The following is a 27,441-nucleotide window of genomic DNA, read 5'->3' as shown; positions in this document are numbered from 1 at the left end:
TGACCGGTATACGAAACCACTACACACTCTAGTTACTTCATTTGACTTCAAGAACTATCTCAGATATTAGCAATGTGATTGAGAATACAATGCAAGTTATCAATAAAATCAGTAAATGACAGTGTTTGCACTTCTATACCTCCTAGCATCCAAAGCATTTCAGAATCATTCAGGAAGTCTTATAATTAAGATGGATTTCCTGAGAAGTTATCCCCCGCTATAGGAGGAAAGAAACCACAGCACAGAGAGGTGAAATGGCTTGTTCCTAGTGTCACGTCTCATCAGTTAGGAACTGCTAACACCTCCTGAAGAGAAATCCTTTTAGATTAACAAGTTATTAATCCTTTCACATCAGATACACTCCATGCCACCATGACTGCAGCTAGCATAGATGTATTTTGCAAGTATGAACTTCAAACTGAGATTTTGATCTTGCTGTGCAATAAACTGAAGGTTTCATCATGCTTGCAGTAGGGGTTAGGGCTTCACTTCCATGTTATCCTCAGGTAATTGTGAAGGTTAGCTACACAGATCCAGAACTGTAAACCGGATCATCTGAAGATATGGGGCAAAGATCCCAAGTTTGCATTTCTTGTCCACTGGCATTTTGGATGAATAAGTAATACTGTCAAAAAAGATGTGCAACTTTAGCCAACAAATAGACAACAAGGCTGGGTGATCAAGATACAGGACCAGAGCTGTCCCTCCATTCCCATTTCCATTCATCTCACATACACCTGTCATGCATCTAGTCTGTTTCACCATTGCTAATACAAAAGTGTATGCAGCCTTCACCACCCATAATTTCTCTCCACTTTACCAATGTTCTGAATTTCAAAATCTTTCTTCTTACCTCTCCTCCTTTCCTATTCTTTTCTCTTCCTGTACTAATATACAACTCTGACTGCATTAAGTAACCTGTGAGGATTTGTGGAGATAGATTCTATGGAATACACCATTTATCAAGGTTATTTTAAAGGAGAAAGGGGTGATAAGCCTATCTTCCTCCATATGAATCCTTGCTGCTTTATTAAAGTTTTCCTTGAGGCATAGATGAATTGATTATGTAGCAATTAAAGAGAAACTAAAAACTTTCAGTATTATAGAGACTGCCCTTTATTTATTATTACTCCTATTGAACCACTGGGCCTTGAGAATATAAATGGACCAAAGCTGAAGCCTAAGAATGCTAACAAATACCTGCCCTTCCCCAAGCAGGAACTACAAAGCTGCAAAAAAAATTTTACAGACTTTTCACCAGATAGACAGAGATAGGTGTCAAGGCTGAGATCTACTGCAGAGGTAAAATCTAAACCAACAAATTCACTACCAGACAGCTTTTAAATGGAAGACTAAGAAGTTAATCTAACAGAACAACTTTCATCTTGCAGCCTTACTCCCTATGAAAGCCAGTATCAGTCTAATATCTAGTATGTCTAAAAGTAAAATCTGCTAGTTCAGTACCAAAAAAACCTTGAAGGTTTCTGTTTCTCCACTTGCAAAAATTTTTAACACAAAGATAATCACCACAGAGGGAAATGTGTCTTTTTGGACTTTTTTGAATATTGCGATTTTTATCAATTCCCTGATACCCTTGCAGATCCTTTCCTCTTTACATTTTGGAGAAAATACATCCATATACATACACGCATGAATCATCATAACAGTCCTGGCATGCAAGTAGGTTTCCATATCACAGTTTTGAATGTGGATAACATCAGCAACCAAAAACACCAGGGATGGGCGTGCTATCACGTAGTGATCCATAGATGAGCAGCTAGTAAGACCCAAGAATCCTGGCAGGTAGTTACCTACTCAGAGTGTCAGGCAAATTTCATTTCACAACAGGCCACATGCCAAATTAACAATTGCTGGTAACAGAGAATCTCTAAGATGCAACATAAAGAAGTGATCTAGAAAATACCACAGACAATTATGAAAAGAACAATAGTATATTTTTCACATTGAAGAACTCATTAGTAAGGAACTACTTATCCTGAAAACAGCTGAGAGCAAAAAAGCATGTACTGCTTCTGAGCTCTGCTGTCCCTCCTGACAAGTCAAAGATTTCCCATTTCCAGCCCCACAGCACTCCATCAAGAGTTCCCTTGATGGTCAAATAGCTAGACCGAGATTTTGCACAGAAAAAACACCAGAAACACCAGAGCACAAAGAATGCAATAGGCATCTAAATGCTACAGGTTCCCTTGGCTGAACAGCAGCCCTGCAGACTCTATACTTCCATCATGCAGTGAAAAGCTTGCCTTAACCTCTTCAAAGATTATTTGCAAACCACAAAAAAATAAAAAGGTAGTACTTTAACTAAACAGTGTACTAAAAATCTTTAGAGCCATTAGGCGGGTTGAGTTTAGAGTCCTTTCAGAAAGGAGGCGGCCAGGACTCACATGAACTTCTCTATGCACTGGGTGATCCTTCCAGGAGACCAGTATGCCCCAGAAGTACAACGCAACAGCGCTGGTGCTGACCATCTCCCACCCACCATTTATGGATGACAAGCCAGTCCTGTCAAAAGATAAGCAGCACTGAAAACTAGCAAGGGGTCAGGCACATCCAGCTTTCTTTTCAAGCTTTCTTTTCCTCTAAAATTTACATAAAACTGATCTAGGACCCAAACTACATCTAGATCTTGCAGTCTTGCAAACCAAGTGCTTACCAGTATTCAGAGGCATCATCAGGAGGACAATATATCATCCACTTCTGTTCATTAGCATGTTTAGAGAATAAGAAATGCTCCTGGTATGAAAGAGCAATGACTTTAAGGATAGAAAAATGCTTCAAACACTGGGTGTACAGTAAGGCTTAAAAGTTTCACTGTCTTTACTCTGATGTATTAAAAACATCTGAGAGAATATTTCTGGCAGGTGGGTTGTGGTTTTTTGGGATTTTTTTTGTTTGTTTGTTTGTTTTTAAATAGGCAGGTCATTTCCATTATTTTCTCCAAGGAAAGCCCTGAAAGGACACATTCATTGTGCTGGTAGAGACAACCATACAAGCTCACAGACTGAAACAGATTTCATGCTTCCCTGGAACATCCTGCCCTGCTAGGGCTTTATGCAGAGACCAGGATTAGATCCGTACCTGAGCAAGTATATACAGCCACATAAAAGAGATTTTTTTTCCTTCAGAAAGCCTACACTAATTAACACATCACACATGCGTTTTCTTCTGTAACGTCAGAAAACAGCAACCATGCAGACTTTGCTGTCAAAGTGTTATGGTTTGCACTGGGCTGTGAAGTGTTTTTCCCCAAGGCAGAAGAATAATGGCAGCTACAAATTAAAATATAAGTCAAGATTCAAAGTAAAGATTCATTTAAATGATTATGAAATGAAATTATTAATTTCTTTTTATAAAAAGGCAGGGTTGTCAATGATCACGCAATCCATCAACAGTCTGAGCCAAAACCAAAAGCAGTTGTTCCAGCCACACAGGATTTTGTTATACTGTGAAGCACTGGCCAACGTCAATAAATTCTCACATAGCTCTGGGCTGAAGGGTCACTCAGGCTCTGGGTATAAATAGATTTGAGAAACCCTTCTCACCTGTTGTTGGCCTCACAGTCAACTTTCTGTTGGCCAAACAAGTTACAAATGACAATATCTGAGTGTTGTTCCAGATTTTATTTACGTACATATGAATATATATATATATATATATATATGCCTTTTGAGAAACAGTGCATCTTTTCCTGTTACATAAGACAGCTATGAGCCAGAAATTATTCAGATCACAAATGTGCAAAGCCTTGGGATTCAGGCCAAGCTTTCTTTGTTCAGGTCTACTGCAAACACAGGATATCTAGTTAGAAAGCTTTATACTATACAGGACCTTTCAGGTACCCTATGTCCCAGGCATGTAAACAAATGACACCATCATGATGCTAAATAATGAAGAGCAGCAGATGACACAAAGAAGCCTTAGGCAAGAGACAGAGAGGAGGAGGAGAACGAGACGCTGTGAGGCAGGGATATGGTGGCACAGATTTATGAACCTTACTAGCACTGCACAAAGGAAGGTATTAGCCAAACAACTACTGGAACAAGAACAATCTGTAAGTCTGAAAAAAGAAAAAAAAAGTATCCTAATATAATAATAATAATACTACAGTGGTCAGAGCAATAGAGACCCTAATATCGGCACAGTTATATCCATGTGAAAGCCATTTTATTAGCATAGCCAATTTCCCTTCTTGCATTGAAATAACTTGTACTAGTATTAAAGCATTTGCACTGACAGTGCATCACCACTAAGCAATTTTACAGCCTAACATATTATACACACTGACGGTATAAACAGAGGAGAACAAGGGTGCAGATAAGTGTCTCCATGCACAGAAGCACGTGTATAGATGTGTGTGTACAGGGGACGCAGCAGCAGGGAGCAACAAACCCGAACAACCTGCAGCTTTCACTCCGTCTCTGATGTGGACAGAATTTTCATTTTCTGGTCTCAAAAGCAGCGGCAGTGAAATGTGCTAATCAGCTGTGAAAGTATAGCCTTCATTTATCCAGGATACAGCAATTAGCACAGAGAGGGCTCTACGAGCTCCTTCATCACTGCCAATCGTGCTCGAACACTATATGGAGCTTTTAAGGATAAGCAAGGGTAGTTTGTTTGCCAAATACTGTTACTAGTTTTTTCAGCTAAAGATACCAAGGCAGAGTTACAGGCTTAAAGGTTCAGGTCAACTCTAATTTTAGCCAGGGTGGTTTTCTCACCTCTGCTGATATCAAAGGCTCTATCACATATCAGGATTCAGTGCCAGCTGTCAGGGATTTGGTAGGAATGCCTCCACTTTTACTCCAATCACAGAATGGTTGAGGTTGGAAGGGACCTCTGGAGATCATTCAGTCCAAGCCCCCTGCATCACGACTTAACAACGGTAAAAATAGCCACCTCGGTGCAGCCCTTCTCCCTCCACTTGAGGGGGAAGGACTTTCACAGCTGCTTCCCAAGCCCATGTATAACCTTGGCACAGAGTAAGTTCTACCAAAATCACCTCTTTTACGCTCTGTGACCCAGTTCCATCTGTGCAAAAGCAGTTTCCTTCAGGTGGATTCATTACATCTTTGCTCCACCTCTCTCAGCAGTGTCAAGTGGCAGCATTGACATTATTTACAGCATGCGCCTTCAGCCTCAGCACCAGTATTTGGACTCAGAAAGTGACCCCATTTCTCAGGCCTTCATCACGTTCTGCTGGGCTCATTCCCCACCAAGACAACTATGGGTCGATTACAGCCGTGACATGCTGTCCTGAAGACCCTCAGCACCCACTCCACAGGTCCCCCCGCCAGTCCTCCACATCTCATGCAGATGCTTCACTTTCCCCATTTCTTTTCTATGCACCAGCCTGCTTTACCACCAATCAGTAACGTTCCTCTCCAAAACCTGCACCTACCATCTTTCCTAGATTTTCCCCATTTGCTTGCCCACCTTCCCCTGCCCTACCCTCTCCACTTGCCTTCCTCTTTTCCATACCCTCCCCATCCCAAAAGGCCATCTTCTTGGCAATGGCAAGTCACTCGGGTTGCAGGGTTGCATTTCCACAAGGAGCTCAAAGCATCAGGGTCCAGCTAACGCATTTGCACAGCACAAGCACTCTGGATCACAGACGAACTGCGTCACCACACATAAGCTTTGAGTTTTTGGGAGAAGAAAATACCTGTTTGAGGAAATTATGAATTTCCCCCTCCCCCCCTCACAACTTTTCTTACCTTCAGCAAGCAGGAGGAGACTGGCTGTCACACCCAGGGTCTTTCTTGAGGGTCTGGCAAGATGCAATGCAGAGGAAACCAATGTATGAGATTGTCTTACATTTGTTCCACTGTACTGACTTCTCCTGGGGATTAACAGCTATATTGCACTTTAAATGCAGTAATTAAATGAACTAAACTGGCCTTGCAAGTGTAGCTTGCAGTCTTTTTTTCTAGCAGGACTTCTGAAATAAAATTATAATAAAAATAATTTAGAAAAAGAAAATACTGAAATTTATACCAGAGCTGGAAAAAGGCCCAACAAGGCTCTGACTATTGTTTGTGTCTTCCAACAACCTTAATAGCGTCTTAATAGCTTGTCACATGCACCTGGGCAAGGATATGGCAGGAGAGCTCACCTGAGCTGAATTAACCCCTACTCCATTAAATCCCCCTGGTTCTCTCTCCTTACTGAAGGCAGAGTCACTGTGTCAGCTAAATTTGATCCTTCGGAAAGGAGAAAAAAAAAAAAAAAAAAGAAAGAAAAGAAAAAACACCCAGGCAGAAAATAGGTACTGGCAGGCAACACTTTATTCTCTCCGACTACGTGTAACAATATACATGAAAGCAGCACTCCAGGCAAATAGAGTTAAGAAATCAGTTACATGGGTTACATTTTAAACCTACTTTGCAAGTGCTACAACTAAATACAGAAAAACAGGCTCTGGGAGGCTTCTTTTGATGTGCACAAAAGCCTTTTCCTCCTCGGTGCAGAAACTTCCCGCCGCATTCCCAAGGGCTGGAGCTAGCTAAGGAGGAAGCAAAGCCAAAGCACATTCATTCAGCAGAGCAAAAGCAGCCTGCGCCCAGCAGCAGCTAAAGGGCTCCAGAGGGAGAGATCTGCAGAGGAGCACAACTGCAAGGACAACTTCTGAGGCAGAGGAGGCCAAACAAGGAGGCCCTCAAGAGATGCCACCCTTGATGAATGGACAGTACTCAAGGTCTGCTTTTAAATTCAGCCATCCTCTGACTTGCTCAGATGTTTCGCCTTCAGCATTTTTGTGTACAAGTACGCTCCTCCCAGCCCTGCCACTCCCGCAAAAATACTGTGCATTACCAGGCCTTTCCTGTTTTTAGTTAGCTTTTAGAAAAGCCTCTAGAGATGCCAAACTCGGAAATGTTCTGGCATTTCTCCAAGAACTGCGGCTTCCACTGGGCTCCAGATGATCCCTGGAGGCACCCGCCTTTCAGAGCGAGTCCCTGGCCTGGATCACGCACCCAAACTTGGCAGAAAATTCCAAGTTCCTGAATGCCCCCTGCTAACAAAAACCGGGAATTCAAAAAACAACAGCAAAAAGAAAAACCACACCCTTAAAACTCCCCAGAAGAGTCTATTACCTCTTCTGTACTCTACTAAAGAGACAAGGAGATTCCTTAAGAGATGACCCAAAATGCAATGATAATATCTGGCAAGTTAGAGGCCTGTATTAGCTTTAGACATATAAAATAAATAGAGCAAATAACCTACGACTCCAAAACCCTTGGGCTGGGCAGATCTCCCTGGGTATTCCTTGGCCTCCCAAATTTGTACAAGGCCCTCGCATCTGCCAACAGCCCGTTGTCCTTCTCCTAATTCTAATTCCGTGGGTCCAGCGTGCCTCCTGCCTCGGGTCTCTGTTCCTTCTCCCCCTGCTTCCACCGAACAGTGAAGGAGGGCACATCCCTTCCTCACTCCTCCTCCTGAATCTCACTTCCAGCAGTGCTTTTTTGGTCCACGTGTAAAGCAAACCATTCACTTTTCCCAGGACAGAAATAAAAACATTGAGAAAATATATATATTAAAAAATTACACCTTGGCCCGCGGTCTACTTCTCCCCAGTCCCCGTATGACGCCCTTGGCCCGCTCGCCGCCCCCTACGCAGGGCTGTAGCCCCCTGGCCCTGCCAGGAGACTTGTACAGGCACCCTGGCCCGTATGGGCAAATGAAGCGAGCTGTGCTCCCTCGCCTAACCCTAATTTATACCCCCAGTCAGCAGGAACTTGTCTCTCCCCTCTGCTCCCAGAGCCAAGCCAGCTAATCCTCCAGCCCCAGCATTTCCAAGGCCCCCCGCTCACTCCCTAAGTATGTACATAAGCCCATCTCTTATTCCGTAAGTGTATATATATATTATTTTCTTTTTTACAGTTACAAATGGCATTTACACACAATTTTTTTTTTGCGCCTACATAAGCTTCTTGGCGGACGTGAGCTCAAGAAATAAAACCTTTGAAAAATATGCATCTTTTCTTTTTTTTTTTAAAGCCAATTTCAAAATATACTATGTACATCCAGAGCTATGAACCCCCGCTGGTGCCACATCCACCCTCCCCATGCGGCGTCCCTCCGCAGCACTGAGCCCCCTTCACCGGAGATGCAGCTCCAAGACATCGCGGAGGTTTTTGGCCACGTGCGGGGGCTGGCCGGCGGCGCGCTCGGCCAGGCTGGCGCCCATCTCGGCATGCAGGCTGCCGGCCAGCCGGGCGACGGCACTCCGGACGTTCCCGCCGCGGCCGGGCAGGACGCCGTTCCCAATCATGCTGCCCAGCAGGTGCCAGAGGACGGGCAGGGCGTAGCGCTCGACCGCTGGCCGCCTCCGCCGGGACATGGATCCCACCAGCACTGCCAGCCAAAGACACAAGCCTCTTAGGAGCCTGGATACGGACAAGCACCTACCTTCATTTCGGGGGTCTGCAAAGCGATATCTGGCTCGTTGCCGCTTGCGATGCCAGCAGGCACAAACCACCCAACTATCTCGGCACCGGTGGCAACGCTCATCCTCCGCCGAATGGAAGAGCCGACCTCTGAGGACCTTAATTTTCCCAGATCAGAGGCTTCGCATCCACCAAGCAGACCCACCAAAGCGAATCATGCACGCTTCGTAAATTACTTCATTGACTACTTCTGTATGACAGATAACGTTGACAAATAACGTCAAATCTCTATTTATTTCCATCAGGGCGTCATCTCAACTAGCTGCAGAAAGTTTTGAAATGCAGCTTTAAAAGGTAATTGACAGATTTCTAATAAAAAGAGTGATTACGTTTTCGTGACCTTTGAGGAAAAATGCCACGAGTCTAATCTGGCAGTTCCCTTTGCTTAGCGGCACAAAGCAAATGGCAGTACTATACCACGTTTCAAAACTCCAGCCCACAAAAGATGTGTGATGCTTGACAGTATTATCAGAAACATCAGTGACTAACTGATATCTTTGGCAGAACGGTCTGATTTGAGATTTTTTCTCATACTTGTGGCTTCTAATAGACATCCTGGAGTTTGAAACAGCTGTTCATGATAATAATTACCCAGCCCCCATTGCCACGATATCTGAGCATCTCAACCTTAATGACATTTATGCTCACAATTTTCCATGACAGGGAAGCAGAGACAGAAAGTCTTATAAAGGGGGCTGAAACTTAACCAAGAACAAGTGTCCCTCACATTCTCTCCAAGATCTGCTCTCAGATCATGTCCTGAACTGAACAGGTAACTATATTAAATGCAAACAAAAATTTACTGCCAACAGGCTCCTAGCATGGTAGTTTTTGCTGAGAGATCAAGATCTGAAATGGTCTGGAGACAGAGTTCTTGTTTTCCATTTGGTGGAAGCATTGTGCAGTAAGAATATATTGAACGGTAATGCAAGGACCTTCTTTTTCTCTACCCTGTTAATCTAGCATCAGTCATCAACATTTTAAACAGCCACTGAAAGTACATAAAACAAGGCAGCAAAGGTTTATGGTCCCTATTTTAAAATGGGAGTTAATTTGAGTTTTAGCGCTATTAAACACAGTGGTCACTATGGAGTTTGGAAGAGAAAGAGCTGTCTGTTCCCACTAAATCCCAGAGAGAACATCTGCTCTCTCTAAAGTAGTCCCAATTTATGTTCAAATGCTTTATTGGAAAAAAAGAGATCAAAATAACTGTAGAACTAAATTCTACATTCATGCAGATTTACTTTATTCAAATTATCTTTAAAGGCCTTTTTACGTTCACCATGGCTAAACATGCCCTTTTGAGATGCATAATGAAGAAGCAAACTGTACTAAAGCTTGGATTAAAAGATGCTGGCATAATTAGCAGTGGATTTAGACCTAATTAAAGCAAGGCTATACATAGTCTTTAGTCTATATTGAGATAATCATTTTTTCCATTCCTAGGCTGTTGCTGTACATAAAAAGCTACTATTATAAATCAATTATCAGCTGCATTTTTAGTGTGTAGGACAGTACTGATATAGAAATAGACTGTATCTGTACATCCTGAAATAATCAGAGTGCAATGTCTTATCTGCAGTATGCGCAGAGTGCCTGAATGGCCAGGACTGAACTGTCCGTTTCTGCCCTTTTCCCCCCAAATCCTGCCTTGCACACTATCCCTGCCTATTCTGCTTGGGCACAGTTTTTGCTGATGCTATGACCCCAGGCTCTGCAGTATCCAGCCTCAAAAAGCTTCTAACAAGAAAACAAGATTTCTCCCCCAGGAACGACTGCACCCTGAAGGCAAAACAAACCGGCCCTCAGAAAGACCAGTTATCATAAATTTTTCTATAGGGTGGATATTTGCTTTAGAAAAGGGAACTCTCAGAGACATCCTTGACCTTCACTGTCTTACCAGGAGGGGAGGCAGCGAGGGTATTTTTAGAGTCTCTTTCCCGGGGGCAGTTCCCAAGCAGTCCCGCCAGCAGCTCAGCGCCCGCAGACGCTACAACAGCAACACTTCAGTGCATTTTGCAGGGATCACATCAGCCGCAGGGCACTAGGAGGGACGGGCCCAGGACCGCCTGCGGCTTGGGGAGCTCTGTACTGCCCCTTCAGACACACTTCCTCAAAACATTTGTCATTCCCTAAAAGTCTTTTTGATTTAAAAGCCCAGAGGAGCTGAAGCAGGCAGTACCTGACAGCCGGTCGGTGACGTCCTGCATGGCTCGGCCACTGAGGAAACGCACTCGGTTGGCAAACGCTTGCAGCAGCAATACGTTATCTGAAAGAGAAGATTTATTTCTGCTCACTCTCCCAAGGGTATAAGCAAACAAAAGGGTGGGGGTAATTAGATTTTGTAAAATAGAGTAAATTTCGGCCAACTTTGGAGTTCTTACGTTTCTTCTTTCCTTAAAGCTTACTTGGGAAGACTCTAAATTCAGAAGGAAAAGTTCGTATTTCATGGCAGTAAATACAAAATTAACTACAACACAAAGAGCTGAGTTACGTGTTTCACACTTAGAGCCTCAAAATTTAAATCACTTCTAAGTATTGCATAGGATTTGCATGCCAGAGCTTTGCAGAGGTGGATTTCCCCCACCTCTAAGAATAAAGGTGAGACGACTCAAAAGTCCACACATCCGTTCATATTTTACAAATGTAATGCCAGTTTATCCTTAAGTTACTTGCTGGGATCTATGGACCAGATTCGCAGTTCCTCTTATTAGTGAGACTTACCTGCTCAGCGCCAACGTGAGCTGCTGTCAGAGGTGCTCCTAACATCTCTGAAGTCAAATCTTGGCAGAGATGTGAAACTAACTGGCTTCCCAACACTCGATTGTCATACACGTTTTAAGTTTTTCCTACGCTGCCTGCTGTTGACTTGGGGTCTTGCTGTAGTTTATAAACTGTTGCCCAGATTGGTCAGCAGCACTCCAATCTCATCGTTTTGATAAGGCATGCGTAGTTTTTCAGAGAGGCTGGAGTGTGGGTGGGCTGTGCTGGGATACATCATGGTGTCACCAGAAGTGGTGCTGATAAAGTGGGCAACCTACTTCCTTATGAATCACTACAGAGCCAAATCCCAAAGTGGTCTGTAGTAGCTCTGTGCTGTTAAGTACTCCTTTTTGTGAGAGAGAGAAAAAGGAAGTCCCTAATGATTATTTGGCGAGCGTGCAGTAAAGAACTGATCCTGCTATCCTAATTAAGTTTCTGCTTTGGTAATTACAGTCTTCTCCCTCACCTTCTCAAGCAGACACTTCCCTTTCTGCCTCTCACTCTTGCGATATTGACAGATGCTATTACACATTTACTGTTCCTCCCTGGAGAGTTACCTTCCAGCTGCTGCTTTGAAAAAACTGCTCCAAGATCTGGAGCTGCTGTAGCAGCACGAAATGTTAATTAATTATTAATATCAGTATCTACATCGATTTTCATGGGACTTTTTTTTTTTTTTTTTTAAAGGAAGCTAACAGATTTACACAACCATTACTTCAGCTGCCTAGAGATACCTAAAGACAGAGCAGCTTTAAATGCTGTTAGAGAACAGGCAGCAGGCAGTACTGCTTTACTTCTCTGCGCAGCATGTTAGATGGACCTATTGGCTACAGGTCAAGCAGCCCAGCTTTTGCAGTACAGACAAAAGGAGGATCTGCCCCTCTGCGCTCTCATCCGGTTTTTATCACTTCAGTGCCAGCCACCATACGGGGGAGGTTTCCCTTTTCCTTCCACAGAGAACCGGTTCCTCTGGGAACGACGCGGGCTGCTGGCCTGGCTCCAGACAATAGTGTCAGGAAATTTCTTTCATGACAGAGGACAGGCTGTTTTATGGAAGGGCCAAGACGGATGTGAGAGGAGAGCAGGTGTCACATCCTGGTCCATTGCAATAAGGCTCAATTTGCTCCATCTGTGAGGTGGCTCCCTCCAGGGGGGAGAGGGTCCCCATTCACAGCTATGGAATTGTGTCACAGAGATGACAGTGCCATCTACGGCCTCCAGTGAGAACCTGGGGACTTCCAGCCCAATGTCAGGGTTAAGCTAAATAAATGATTCAGATACTGTTCAGAAGCAATTCAGTTTGTTTGTAGATGGGTCTCAGGGATGATAACTTTATATAGGGTGATCAAACAATTTCATAACCAGCCTGCATTGCTGAATGGATCATTAAAGGGGGGCAGATAAGGAAATTTCACCTAAAATTTCAGAATTTGAGACATGTTGATACTTAACATCTCAGAGCAACATCTGCTTTTATCTGTGAGACATGCACAGAGAAGCAATGGGGCGAGACACTGCATTCACTCAATTTCTCCGAGCTTGGAGCACTGTGCAATTTTTTTGAGGGTTCTGTTGCGAGTTTTCGTCACTTGCCACATGATCTTAAATTGTAAAGGTAGGCAATTTTAAAGCATGGGGAAAGTCTGAGGGCATGCATTTTGCCAGTACAGCCTTCCTCCCCCCACTAAAGCCCTAGATCTTGAATTTTGAAATATCTGTGATTCAGTTGCCTATTGTAACTTTTGCAAATGTCTATAAAAATTAGAAGAATGAAAAAAACCCCTCAAACTTATTAGCTTGAACCTGTCTCCCAGTGAAGTCCATGTGAACAAAGACAGATGTGCCTTGCTCCTGTTCTGACATCTGCCAACACTGAAGATTTATGGTGATCTCTCAGCTCAGCAGTGGGGAGGGAGAGGTGGCAGAAGCTCCAGGTGACAACATTTGAGTCTGACACAAAACCCTCCAGGAAGCTGGTTGCCGCATCCTCCGTTAGCCAGATGTGGCTGTTCTTCCCCAACCGCGAGTCACAGAAAAGAGATCAATGCCAAACATGGGACAGGTCTCACACAGTTCTCCGCGCTTCACAGGCAGGAACAATACCACACTTGGGACAGAGAAAGGCAAAGGTCAGCAAATTCATTGGGTTTGCAAAGAAACTGATGTGGAGAGAGTTAATAATTTCCCTTTAAGATCTGCCTCTTCAACACTAAATATTTCAGGCATATTCACCCAGTGCTGCATTTTCACAGCTGACATAAATCTGTGTGGCAAGGGAATTTACAGCAGACCTCGGCTATGTAGTTATTGGCTATAGCAATCTCGCCCCATGCAGAACAACATTTGGAACAAGCCATCATTTACAGCTGGATTTATACCTGTTTGTTCTAAAGAAATGAACTTGGCAAATCATAAATTCCCATTAAAAAAAAGGAGACAATGAAGAAAGGTGGAAAGCAGACAGGACCAGCTAACACTCATGAAATGCAGAGCCTTCTAGGAAGCTGTTCTGCAGAAGCTCTGGTGGGCCAGCTTCCCTTCACACCAGCATCAAAGCAACTCATTTGGGAAGTCAAATTAGGCCTAAACAACCTCCAAAAATCCCTTTGTCCCTGAATTCTAGCAAAGCTATACACCAGGATTTATTGTTCAGCTCTTTCCGCACCAAAGCAGATGAGCGGCACAGAGCCAAAGGCTCCTGGGACTTTGAGGTCCAGGATATATATATAGATATAAACAGAGGTACAGATGCAAGCTTGTCTAGAAAGTGGTACACAAGGACTGCACTATCACAGGTCCTGGTCACCCGGCTCACCAGTTACAGGCAGTAGGAATTCAGGGTCTTTGGTCTTCTGAGTATAAAGGACACGAGTAATCTGCAAACCTGGCACCAGTTGAAGAACTCAAGAACTTTATGTGGAACCTGCTCTTCTGCAGTACCTTTATTTTAACCAGTGCAAAAAACACATCCGCAGCACACTTTTATTGATGGCACCCCTTGTCCAAAACCTAACTCCTTGCACACAAAAATGCGCCCACATTGGCTCTCATCTCACATTTCAATAGAAAACCTCTGAGCTGCAGTAAATACCAGACAGAGAGCCCTGGAGATTGAAAACCTGGTCACAGCTACAGCGATGACAGCAGTAGCACAAGTATTGCAAGTCTGCATCTTGATCCACACCAGAACATCATGAGGGAAATTCGGGCATGGATTCATCTCATCTAACTTCAAATGCTTCACTGGGGTTATTCATTTAAGAGCCACTGTAGTCAGTGAGAAGACAAAGACATCCAGCAGGCAATTCACAGCAGGCTCCATCTCCCTCCCTAATAAAAATGCTTGCAAAAAGGAAAACCAGGCAATACCAACACCTCTCCATTAACCCCAATGGATCCAGCTCCCTAAAAATCAACTGAGTAAGATTAGCCTATGAGTCACAGAGAGCAAGGCTTACTACAGCCTTGGGGCTGGTTTTGAACTGCGTGTCCTGGCTGGAACAAACCCTACCAACCCCTTCCCAACTTTGAAAGCCACCCAGTCTTCTGTCCTTGTGCGCACTACTGTGAATGATTCATATCAACCATACAACTGAGTTGAGAAAAAAAAATCTGTTAGTGTAATCCTATTGTAATTTATTCTCATCCTTTTATTTCTTCTTTTGTGCCTCCCTCATGTTTCGATTACTGTCCCCCAAATGAGGCAAACTGAAACCTGTGGCAGGTGAGAGGAAGTGGGGACTGAGCGTCAGGACAGTGTATCCATATGTTTATAAAAAAAATACATACCACCAGCACGTGTACAATCACTTTCAAGAGCAGATCACAAGGGAACGGTTCCAAACACACTGACCAAAAAGAAATTGTTAAAAGTTGATTTGATGAACTGTAAAGACATCAGTTTACATTTTCGTAGTATTATTCATGAAGGAACACACCACTGTATTTGCTAATCCACAGCATGCAAGCAGATAGCGTGCAGACTGCAAGAGACAGACTGGCAGTACGCGCCGCAAAGCAGGCACTCCCAGGGGGAACAAGGCTGAGGATCACCAAGAGCTCCAGGCCACCCTTCCAGGCTGCAAAGGACATGTTGCACACCCTGCAGCAGGCCAGGTGATCCAAGACACAGGGCAGATCAGGACCTCACCTTCCCCCTACTGCAGTTACATTTTTGACATCACTGGGTGCACTTGCGACTCCACATTTGAGCATCCTGGTTAGGTCGGCTCCTTACCCTTGTGCAGGAGGGAAGCCAACAAGTGTAGAGAGCTCAAGGCTGACCATGCAGTGAGAGTTTCATCCTTCATCTCATCTTTGTTGTGATCTCTCACAGCACAATATCATGTTATATTCAAAGTCTCAATCTCCAAATCAGTCTTCAAAGGGACATTGTTACCTGGGTCCTGCAGAGCTGGACTGTTACCTATAGCTCCAGAACAAGTAACTGAGTTCAGAAGTTTTCATATCAGGGTCAGCAAGGGCCAGACCCATCTGCTTCGGTGGCAGCTGCCACTCCCAGAGCAGGCAACAAGGCCCAGCAGGAGCAAAGGCCCTCCACCGCCCCCTCCCACCTCTTGCTTCACAGAAAAAGTATGTTCCTTTCACCTTCTTTTAGTGAAAATGAACTTAAAAGAATGTGCACATAACAAACCCAATTAAAAAAAAAAAAAAGAAAAAAAAAAGGAAGCAAGGCAACACGTGCTGTTTGCTATGAGGAAGAAGAGAAAACAGCCGTGATAGACGCTAGTCACTTCCCTCACGCTCTTCTAGCAGGAGCTTAGTATAATCCTTATCATGTCCTCTCTACTGAATTAATAATCAGACATATGACCCCAACAACAAGCAGTATCCATTTAGCCGCACACCACAACATGATACAACAGATGGGGACAGAAAGAATTCAGACAGGGCTTAATAAACATCTTCCAGCAGCTGGATTTTTCCACAAAAACCAGACATCAACAGAACAAGTGTTAATTAGACTCCAACAGAGAAACTACAATTAGGGAGAGTCTATGCCATAGGGTACCCAGGCAGAGGTCAGCCTTACCCAGGTGCGCGATGGACGCATCCAGCACTTTCACAGCTGCTGCGTAAATCCCCATGTTCTTAGAGTTCAGGTTGTCAGTGACTGCTGCTACCATAGGGACCAGCACTGGGTGCAAGCCATCCCCAAGGAGGGGCATCATGGCAGCAAGGGACTCGAGCGCCTGCTGGTTCACTTTCTTGTTGGAATCATGAAGTCTCAGGACAAAAACATCAAAAATCTGTTAAGAAAACAAATGACATGAAAGCTGGGTTACAGTGGCTTTGTTTCAAGAAGGGATGTGGAAACAGAAGATCCCAGCAATGTAAAAGATGAATATAACCCTTTCTGACAGGCCAGTGATTATTAGTGCAATCATCCTGTTTTCCCGTGGGCTCCTCACAATAGCAGTTGCACCACCTCACATAGTTTAAAAGCTTTCCTTATTTTATTACAAGGTTAGAATAGGCACAATTCATATGGAGATTCTTTTTACCTACAAAATTAACCCCATCTTAATAATTCAGAAAAAATCTTCTGGTATAAAGGTAGGAAGACAGTTATTCGAGATTCCCATTTTTCCATAAAGTCGTCTCAAGGACTGAGGGTAGTTTTGGTTTTGCCAAGACTGGAGCTGGTTGAGATCCAAGTTTTGTTTCATGCATCTATCCAAGAACCTAGGGCTGGTGAAGTGCAGGGCTCTGATGAATTCTTCAGGATCCAGACAATCTTTCTAGCTAACAGCTAGACTTCAGGTTTAATGTGCTGTGACAGTTCTCATTAGAGCAGGTTCAGTCCCACAACAGCCACATTCTTGGGCAACATTTTCTGGAAAATGGATAAAAGGCAGCTGCTTGGAGGAGGAGGAGGAGGAGAAAGAGAAGGAGGAGGAGAAGATACTGCTCTAGCAGTTCTCCTCCTTCTTCCAAAGAGCAGAACTGGGCCCAAGAAGGGTGAGAGCGGTCTTTCCCAAGCAGGAAAGCGATAAACAGGGAAGTGAATAGGCTGAATTGTACCTTCACAATACAAGATAGAGTTCTCATGGGCATCCTGCGAAAAAAAAAATTATTAACCTAGCCTGATATTTCTCTCCCCCATTCCACCCTATTCTTCTTCTGGAAAGTAACTGTGAGCTTTGGGTGGCTGGATTTCCTTTCTTTTCACTTAACTAAGCATAGGAGAGAGTAGAAGCCTACAGCAACAGTAAACTGAAACATCATATTGTAAACAGCACCAGCAGACACCTGCCAGAGAAATACACTTAGACTGGAATTACTTGCACTAAAGCCTGGAGTTGAATTAAATTATTTTGTATAAGAAAGGACCAGCCAGTCCTGAATGATGGGTATGCAGTGCCAAGACAGATGCAGTTAAGTTTCCTGGGACAGGCTTGGGAAGAGAACAAAGGCAAAAGGAGAACAGAGATGCCCTAGATACCTGGACAATGTTTGCCGAGATGAGCTGGGGGTTGCTTTTGCACTGATCTAGGAGGACCACAACTCCCTCCATCCGTGTCTGAAACTCCTTGGCTGTCAAGAGTTTGTTAAGCTCCTTGAGTTGTTCAATCTCTTCCACAGTGCGAAGTGACATACGCCGGACTGTCTGACGGGGTAAGATGAGGACATCAGAGCTGGACCTCAAATTGGAAAGTAAAAACAAGGTAAGACCTTTTGGTGATAACATCTTCAGTTAACCGTGAGAAAAGCATCTCAAGGAGACTTCCTAATGATGTGATTTCAGCTACATCTTCATCTGAAAAGTCACATTGATCTCATGACAATCATTACAGGAGGCAACCTCCAAGTAGCATTACCGTTACTGCTTACTTAGGAAAACTGAGACACTGCAGATGGGATTTATCTCACTTATCTTCCGATGTCTTCCAGGTACTCATCTAGCATCCCTTTGTGGAGAAAATTAGAAATTACTTCAAAGTTTAAATGTCTCAAGACATCTTAAGGGAGATGTCTATATTATAAGGAAATAAACTGCCTTGGAGAAGTGCCTCTGTCACGGGCAATGGGAATCTGGATGAATAGCTCAGATGCACCTGAACACAGGAATCCCACCCAAAGAGATTAAAGGCATATCTGAAGAGATTCAGAGGATGAGTAACGGAGATACAAACAAGCCAGGCATCCCACTAATGCTCTCACATTATTGCTTCCCTAGGGACTGATCTGATGTTTAGAGAACTCAATGGAAACAATCCCCTTGGATCAATCCCCTCTGGCACATGCACAGGAAAATCCTAACCACACTAGAGGCATGTGGTCACCTTCCTGCCACTACTGAACACAGAGCTAAACAAAACCATCCTGTTATCAGAGGAAGGCACATACACATAGCTCTCTCATTGGCCTGGGGAAGACAGCAAGGACCAAGGTCCTATTTTAAATGCTGATCTGCAGCATGACATAAAAACATGCTATCCATCAGCCATCCAGTAATGGATCTGAACAACATGAATAGCTACACAAAAAAATCCACATTTGGACTGTTAGTCAACCAGAACTGCTCAGGAATTCTCTTGCTGATGCTTTTTGAGGGTCAGAAAGCAATGATTCATCAAGGACAAACCATATGCATGGAAATGTGTCATTTTTGAGAAAGTCTTCTCAGTTCTAGACTGAGACTTCTAATCAAAACCACCCATCTAGCAAAGACTCCCCTCAGATGAAAAGACTCTGACTGCAATGATCATCCCAAGTCAAACAGCAGAGAAACACGACCCCTCCACAGCCTCCATGACACTTGCCCTAGCCCTTGAACTGTTTCTTCCAAGCTGCAACTCTTGGTTGTCTCTTTCTGTCTCTTGATTTTTGTGGAAAACCCCCAGAGAACTTGTGTTCAGCCTAGTGCAGAATTAGGTATTTATTTTTCATCTTACAAGGTTTCGTGGGGCAAGAAAACAATCTCTGGCACAGCTCAGCTGCACCCAAAAGATTTTACTGAAGAAGAGACCTGAAAACCTTGTCACACGCTTTGTCAAATTTAACAGAAGTGTTCAGTACCCTTCGTCAGAAGGCAAGGTGTCCTGGGACGTCACCAAACTGCTGTTCCTAGACTCCCTGCAGCCTTTGGCAGATGGAGGTTCAGATATATGGTCTTCTATCCCCTAAATACATATATAAAAAAACATGAATCTATAAAAGATGAATAGGAAATAATTCATTTAAAAACACAGTTATAACTGGGATCATCGCTACCAAGACAGACTCAGGAAAACATTTAATAGCTTAGAGAGGGAGATGGACCAGAGATTCTGTGATATCTACTGAAGATTTCATTTTCACCAGTCTAATGTAAGGCTGTAGGTGCTACAACGATGGACAGCAATATGAAATCCTGAATGTGTTAGTCTTGAGCACAAATGGAAACAACGGGACCTGATAGGGAACAAGCTTTCCTGAAGGGAATAGCGGGAGATTTTTGGACTCTCTCAAGGTTGGACTGTTGACGTTTGGAGTTGATTTGGCTTTCACACTCTACCTATTTCTGCACAAAGCCACATTCCTTTCTAGAATACAGATGGAAATGAATAAAAAACAAAAACCAGAATGATTTTCCACTGGCTGCTGAATTCAGAGCTCCTTCCAACTCCATAGGGCATGATAGCATGGCAGTATTCCCAGAATATAGACAATACATGCACTAATAATAATATAATTTGTGCATCTTTTGTATTTTTGGAAATTTTCTAGACATTACTACTTCCTTCATCTGTTACAAAGAGGTCTGTTTAATACCTCTAGAAGCACTATTCCCAATTCCTTGTGCGGGGCGGGGGGGGGGGGGGGAGAGGAGGAAGGGGAGATTCTTTTTATGCATGAGGGTGAAACCATTTTCTCCTACTTCTCTTCCTGTTTGAGGCTGATATTAAAAATACATCCACTTTATTCCTAGCCATACATGTTTCCCTGACTGCCTGCTGATAAAAAGGCTAAGGATCAACAGTTCATCCCCATGAGCAAAACAACTTAGTGGAAGAAGAATGAGATACAGAAAGAGAAAAATTGAATATACTTAATCTTATTCTCCTATTAGCAATCTCAGTACTTGCACGAAGGAGACATTTTTCCTGCCAAGCACTTACTTTCTGCTTAATTGTTGCCATAACATCTCGCAAGTCATGTGATGGGAGAGACTGTTTCAAATACCCATCGAATTTTGGATGATTCATCAATATGTTCAACATCTTCCGTCCGTAAAACCTAACATAGAGAAGAGAAATGAATGACCGTTTTCCCTACCTAATCTTACTGTCTTCTTTGCCTATCCATGAGCCAAGGAAGAACAGGGTTAAAAGAATAAGCTGATATTTTATAACCATCATGTGCAATACTTCCATAAGAACTTTTTATCCATTCAGCAAAGAGATATTTACCTCCCGTTGGCACCACTGCACAATGCTGCCAGCTGAACACAGGAGGCACTGGGGGATACAGGGCAACAGAAAAATACAGTTTCACTCTGAAATTGTGCACGTGTTTCTGTGGGATGGGGGGATCCTGTGGGATGAGTGAAATGCATCTCCTGCTTTGCTGTCAGTGCTCATGTGCAGTGTCTCACTGGGGAGAAACTAGAGCAAATCAACTTATGCTTACTACTCTGTACAACAAGTATAGAGTGGACAGCTAGTTGTTCATGTGTTCTTGCAACCTGTTAATTAGGATTTAGAGTAATAATCAAAGTAAGTTATTACCTTAATGAGGCTTTTCTTTTGCTGAACATTGAAGTGCTCTGATGGCTGCACTAGAGGTTTTGTTTTTGTTTGTTTTGGGGTGTTTTTTTTTTTTTTTTTTTTTTTTACATGCTACCAAACTGCAGCTGTCTTTGGGAGGAAATGTGGAAGTCATTCAGCCACAGACAGCAGCATTATACAGTGGCTGGGAAAAGGAAACGTGACTATCATAGGCAACAAACTGCAGAAGTGGTTTAGGAATCTGAATGCATTGGTTGAAGATAACTGGAATTTTTCTAGGACAATCTTAATCATACCAGAAATCCTTGGGATCCTTTGATGATGAACAGTGACCAATGACAGCTTTGTGTTGCACAGATAGGACCGAAAGAAACTGTTCAGCTGACTGACCAGAATGAAGACTTGTTCATGTCACAGGAATTTGTCAATGGTCCTTCTTGCCAGACAGCCTCGCAGTATATCAGGCTTTTCCCCAGGCAGCATTATCCGCACTGGGGAGTAACTTCTTAAATATTTACTTTCTATTCTTTTGTGGTTTTAGCATTTGTAGCCAGCCACCAAACCACTTCCACTTTCAGGAGGCGGCAGGGAGGTCATTACCTCGTGTCCTGGTTGCAGTCCTGAGCAAGCTTCACCAGTGCCTGCACCAGCAGCTCGGTGCTCTCACGGGAGCCCGACAGCAGCCTCTCGGCTCCGATCTGCTCTGTTACGGTCAGCAAGTGCTCAGCAGCACACCTCCGGACAAGGGTGTTTCGGTGACTGCGAACGAGATTGCAAACACTCAGGCAGCAAGAAAGAGAGAGAGTGTGCAGAGGGACCATCCCGGTCCCGGCCGGGCGCAGATGGCCTGTCTCCTTGTTGCAGCTCGAGCCAGCAGCAGACACTACTATCCCCTGACAAGCACAGAGCTGGCGTCTTACAGAAGGGCCACCTGCAAGGGTGACAGAGGGATTCAAGCACCCTGGACTATTGGATACTCTATTTCTTTCCTGAAATTATTGACTCTGAGAAAGAGGGAAACAAAAGACAATTCATGCTGACTCACATCAGAGGGCTTCCACCACATACACATAGTACTGCAGTAGGATTGGGACTAATTCCACCAATTTATCCCCAAATCTGCAGGCCCTTGAGAAGCTAGATGGCGGGAGGAAGCATGGAGGATGAGGCTACAGAATATCCAGCAATACAGAGAGTTTGTTCTTTGTGGCTTGGCAGCAGGTACATGTTGAATTTTTCACCCTTTTCAAAAGCTGAGAAAAGGGTAGCAGTCATTTCAGCTAGATCGTCCTTTCTAAAAAAGAAGAGCACCTATTTGAAACTATCAGACACAGCACTATTATTTCAAGGCAGTATCTGCTTCAGGTAAACCCATGGGAGTCTGTCTGAGAAGGTGCCTGTAATGTGACTCACCGTCTCAAAGCTAACATTTGGTGTCAGTTTAAATAGAAAGCAAAGCCCTAATGACATGGTGTCAGACAGACTCCTCCCCACAGGAGCTGTGCCTGCTGGCACTCACCGCACCCAGCAGCTTCTCCCCTAGACACTCCATGTCCCAGAAATTAGCCTCCCTGTTCCTCAAATTAATGGCATAACGATGATGCATGGTTTTTCCTGGGGCCTCTGTGGTTGGTGTTGTGCAATATCAAATACGGGTGCTCTCTGCTGAAATTGCTATTGTCCCTGTTCCGGCAAAGCCACAAGGCTGTACCACCACGCTCTGCAGGGACTTTCATTTCCCCATTGCTCACCACATCCAGGCAGTGCTGACAGACCGTGAGAACAAGTAGGCTGTAGCAGGGTACAATTAGATGATATCAGGAAGGGAACAGGGACAATCAGAGATTTTCATTAATGAAGTCACAGTGTATCTAGGAGAAAGGACTCTTCCCTCCAGACATTCTCTTTCTTGTCCCTCTGCCCCCCTTCCCTTCCCCCTTCCCACACAATTTAAGGTGAAGGACATCCCTAAGAGAGATCCACGTACTTGACCCCACCAGCCATGAGAGCAGCCATTGCCCGTGCGGGAGTCACGCTCCCCACCATGATCCCGAGGGATCGATCAGCTGCTTTCTGAATGAATTCACTGGAGTCTCCTGCCTTCTGGAGCAAGGCCCGAGCAATCTCCTCCACCTCCTGGTCCATGTGCTTCTTCATGGTCCTGAAGAGCTCTCCAAGAGTGCCGATTGCAAATCGAGACACCTTCGAGCGGAGGTTGTTCACCTGCAGAAGTCATGAAGGAAAAACATAAGAATTAACTTGTAAAGAGCACCAGTTCACCTGGACAGAAGTCCCAGGAGACAACAGGACTTTTTGCTGGGTCCAGGTGGAACATAAGACCACAGTGAGAGCAGAAGACCACAAGCGCAGAAACACCCTTACTCTGATACCAACTTCTTCTCTGGCCTCAGGTCCATATACAATCCAGTTTTAATTAGACTGCAGGCCTGAGAAACATTGTTTCATGTAGAATAAAGTGTGCTACTTAGCCCACAAGACACATTGTTTTGATTTTAGGCCATTTTATTTTGGGGGAGGGGAAGGAGGGATCAAACAACGGCTAATTACAAACTGTGAAGGTACAGTTCATAAAGACAAGACAGATGAAGGGTAGCACTTTCCACCTGTCCAAAAATGCAACACCAGCCGTTCGAACACTCATTCAGGAAATGGGAAACATAGGTTCAAATCTGCTCGCAGACTAATTCACAGCAGGACTTGAATCCTGCTGTTCCATCCACCTAGGAGAACCCAAGCTGTTAGACTCGAGGATCTGCAAAAATACTGCCATCAGTGGGATTTTACAGAATTCAGCGCCACTCCGGAGTGATCCCTGCTTTCAGAGGGCCATCCTGAAGGTAGGAAGAAATGACCATCTGGGAGTCAAGCATTTCGTTTGAAAGATACAATGAGAGACAGTCTTGTGCTTCCTTCTCCCTTAGCTGTGCTTGTTAATAAAAAAAGAGAACAATATAAGGGCTAGAAGTGCTAGAGTGAAATGAAAGCTGAACCATGCTTCTGCACATGACAGCTTAGAACAAAGAGGAAATTTCTTCGAAACATAAAAATAATATCAGAATCAGATGAGCTGAGCTGGAACAGCCTTTTCTTTTATCTCTGATCTCTAAGCAGGAAAATCCAAGTCCTGAATATCTAAACAGAAAGGTTTGAAGAGACCAGCAACACCAGCGGCATTCAAGTATCTGACATCTTTAGCTATTAGATAGAAGATAGGGATCGACTTTCATGGAAATGAGTTAAGTCTTACTGTCTTCTGCAAGCAAAGGAAGATTTAATATATTTGGCAATCACACATAGTAAGAGTACACAGCAGCTGGTTCAAGCCACAAAAAGTGCCAGTTTGGAAATATAGCCACATATTAATCTGAGGATCTTAGGTTGAAACCTCTCTGTTAACTGAGTAATGAGAAAGTAAAGCTGTGTGCGACCGCCCTGCAATCCCAGAGCTGGGAGGCTCCAAGCATCCAGCTGCTGTACTGCAAAATCCAACCAGTGCAAGGAGACAGCGCATCAATGAAAAGGGCAAATCTACAGAAAGTGTAGAGAAGGAGGAGAAGAGAAATCAGGAAACCCTGGAAAATAGACACCAACAGTCAGTCCCCTGGGACACTAAGGAAGCACGAGAGAGCTGGAAGGCAAAAGCTTCAGGGTTTAATTGGAGCTTGGGCAGAGACTTGGACTATTGTAAATCACTCAACCGGTGCCTCAGTTTCCGCACTTGTATACTGCATTATACTGACAAGTAGCTCAAAGAGGAGACAGACAGATGCACTTGCAAATATAGTTACATATATAGACAGATCATATAGATAGGTGACCTAGCTACTAGAGAAATGAGATCTAAAAATAGCAATGGAGGCAGACGTGGAGCACACATGTAAATGCACAAGCACGTATCTACTCCACACCCTGTGTGCAGGTATGTGGGACACAGTTAAGTACAACATTCCTACCTCTTTGGTAACTGCCAAGGAAACATCATGAAGTCTGCAAAGAAGGATTTCTGAGTGGCAGATAGCCAGGCGTCTGATGCTGAAGAGCCCTTTCCCTTTCAGCTGCCTGAAAGGCAATTACCAAAAAGGTTGATTTTTCTCACCACCCAAGAACTAGGCAGCACCCTCTGAAATTACCAGGGTGTCGGTTCAAACAAACAAAGGGAGGCACTTGTCAGGCAGCACTTAATTAAACTGTGGAACTTGTTGCCGCAGGATGCTGTGGCCATCAAAAGCATACATAAGTCCAAAAGGCAATTAGATGGTTTCAGACTGGATGGGCTAATCTATGGCCATTAAACAAGACAGCCTTCCTAAAAGCCCTGGCACACAAAGTCCCTGTGCTACTGTTTCCCAGAAGCTCGGAGGCTGCATCACATTTCCTTGTTTCTTGCACCTTGCCTAGACACCATCCTCCGATACAGTTCGGTCTGGATGTTTGCACACTGCAACCCAGTCCAAAAAAAACCAAAAAACAAAAAACAAAAAAAACCCAGAACAAGACCAAAAAAAGCAGCATATCCTAAAAGATCCCACCATTTCAGCAGTTTCTTTGTGAAGAACCTGAGCTGGATGAAGGTACAGGATTGACCCACTGTTTCCCCAGTGGTAGCCTCTCCGCCAAGAGCCCCAGAGGGCTGCAGAGCCAGGCTGGGGCCATGTAGGTGTGGCTGGGTACCCCCATGCCTGCAGCAGGCACTGCGCCATGGGGGGCATGGGAAGGGGGAGAGGGGCAAAGTGAAGTGGGTGTGCAAGAAGCTGCATCGCAGATGGTTCTGCATGGTTCCTCCAGTGTGAACGGAGCCCCAGTGAGCACATGCTGACCCCGAAATCAGAAACAAGGCCAACATCACCTGAAATTCATCACCTCCTCCTGTCAGATGTCTAATTTCAGCACACTGTGTGGTTATGAACAAAAGTTCCTTTGTTTGGCCCATATTAAACAGCGAGGAGGAAAAATTTTAATTCTAAAGGTGCAAGAGTCCTAAATGATTTTTTTCTTTTGAATTTTCTTCTGCCATGAGCCCCTCAGAAGGAAGGACAGGCAGAGCAATTCTGCACCACGTCTCATTCTGTATCACAGAAATAGAAACTCCCCATACACACTGCTGAGACTTGCATGCGCAGGAGGTCCCTGTGGGATGGAGCAGGAAGGCCCCCTTCTGCTGCTGCTGCTGCCAGGAGCAAGACCCAGCATAACTTCTTAATCAATCCCACCTGGGCTGGTATCCTGAGGCCCCAGCATCTCTAAAACAAGACACTCCTTCATCGGACCTTTGCACCAAAGTGGAGGGAAAGGGAGCCAGCGAGGAGCTTTCCCTTACCAGTCGCTGCTGCCGAGCCAGCCCAGCGCGTCGCCCAGCCCCTGCTCCGGGTGAGAGAAGGGTCTTGCTGCCGAGGTGTCCCCACATTCGGGCTCCTCTCCCCACTCCGGGCAGCCCAGGGCGATGGCCGGCAGTGAGTTCGCTGCAGGGAGAGGGGTGATCACCAGCCAGCCATGCACTGGGGCTTTCCCAGCACCCCACAGCCTCCCAGGAACCCCAAGCCAGCCACATCTCAGTTTCAATTTATTTCAAGTATTCTAGATAGTAGATAGCTGAGTGTGCATTCATTTTAACATACTATTGGGAAAGTAGTAGTTTATGGATTTCGCTGTTTTCCAAGTGTTATGAATATTTACTATTTCAGAGCTACCCACCGGCTCTATTTTGAAGATGCTGAAGCAAAATTTATTTGTCATCAAATGTATTTGTTTACAAACTGTGCGGTGCCTAAGATTTCTCTTGTGGAAAAATGCAATTTCTAGTCTAGATAGTTGTGACAAAAAAGCCTTCCAAATGTGAATTGAGGATAAAAATATGTAAATGTAGATGCAAATTGCTGGCAAATGCACTCACTTGATGACAAATGTACAAGGTACAAGAAAACTCAGAAGACAAATGTGCTTGTTATGAAACCTATTTTTCATCAGATGCACTATAGGTCAAAAAATTTCATGTCTTGCACTCAAAAGCTCATTTTCTAAACTATAGATGAAAACTCCTGAGTTGTCTAAAAGTATTGAGTCTGAATATTGCACAGAATCTAGATGAACTGGTATGGACTCTATAGGATTTTTATGCTATCTAGAGATTTGGTGTGTTCTACAAGATACGGAGGATATATGTAAAATCAGCAGGGCATTTTTCAAAAATGCACAGATAGGGCCTAATTGTGATCACACTGATGTCACTGGTAATATATATACCTATAGGTAAGCATATAAATATGAATAGTTAAAAAGAGTGGAGAGCCACATCAGGCTAGTTCTGATCATTTTTGAAAAACAGCCCAGGACAGAGTAGTGTCACTAGAAGATACCACTCACAGCATCATTCCTAGCTCCATTTTTCTTAACTCATGATATCCAGGATCATAACACAAACACAGGCTGAACGACTGCTTCCTGCCCCCAAAGAGAGACTA

General features: G+C 44.1%; 1 protein-coding gene across 2 annotated transcripts in view; it reads right to left on the bottom strand.

Annotated features, from left to right (window-relative positions):
• Window positions 1-6,287: 6,287 nt before the first annotated feature.
• Window positions 6,288-27,441, bottom strand: part of TOGARAM2 (TOG array regulator of axonemal microtubules 2) — a 49,995-nt gene continuing 28,841 nt past the window's right edge. Inside the window, exons 11-21 of one of the 2 annotated variants that reach the window (XM_026094757.2) lie at window positions 26,301-26,442; window positions 24,937-25,042; window positions 22,950-23,185; window positions 21,563-21,721; window positions 20,354-20,471; window positions 19,272-19,375; window positions 17,695-17,893; window positions 16,282-16,498; window positions 15,018-15,076; window positions 10,648-10,734; window positions 8,216-8,373 (exon numbers count right to left, since the gene is read on the bottom strand). In XM_026094757.2, coding sequence (XP_025950542.2) covers window positions 8,287-8,373; window positions 10,648-10,734; window positions 15,018-15,076; window positions 16,282-16,498; window positions 17,695-17,893; window positions 19,272-19,375; window positions 20,354-20,471; window positions 21,563-21,721; window positions 22,950-23,185; window positions 24,937-25,042; window positions 26,301-26,442 — 1,514 coding nt within the window. In that variant the 3' untranslated portion in view covers window positions 8,216-8,286. Of the gene's footprint in view, window positions 8,374-10,647; window positions 10,735-15,017; window positions 15,077-16,281; window positions 16,499-17,694; window positions 17,894-19,271; window positions 19,376-20,353; window positions 20,472-21,562; window positions 21,722-22,949; window positions 23,186-24,936; window positions 25,043-26,300; window positions 26,443-27,441 lie in introns of both variants that reach the window. The other variant, XM_026094756.2, reaches the window with a different exon arrangement.

Source organism: Dromaius novaehollandiae, chromosome 3 (genome assembly GCF_036370855.1).
Source record: "Dromaius novaehollandiae isolate bDroNov1 chromosome 3, bDroNov1.hap1, whole genome shotgun sequence".
Taxonomy (NCBI): Eukaryota; Metazoa; Chordata; class Aves; order Casuariiformes; family Dromaiidae; genus Dromaius; species Dromaius novaehollandiae.
The sequence above is the reverse complement of the archived record's forward strand: the minus strand, read 5'-3'. Positions and strand labels throughout refer to the sequence as shown.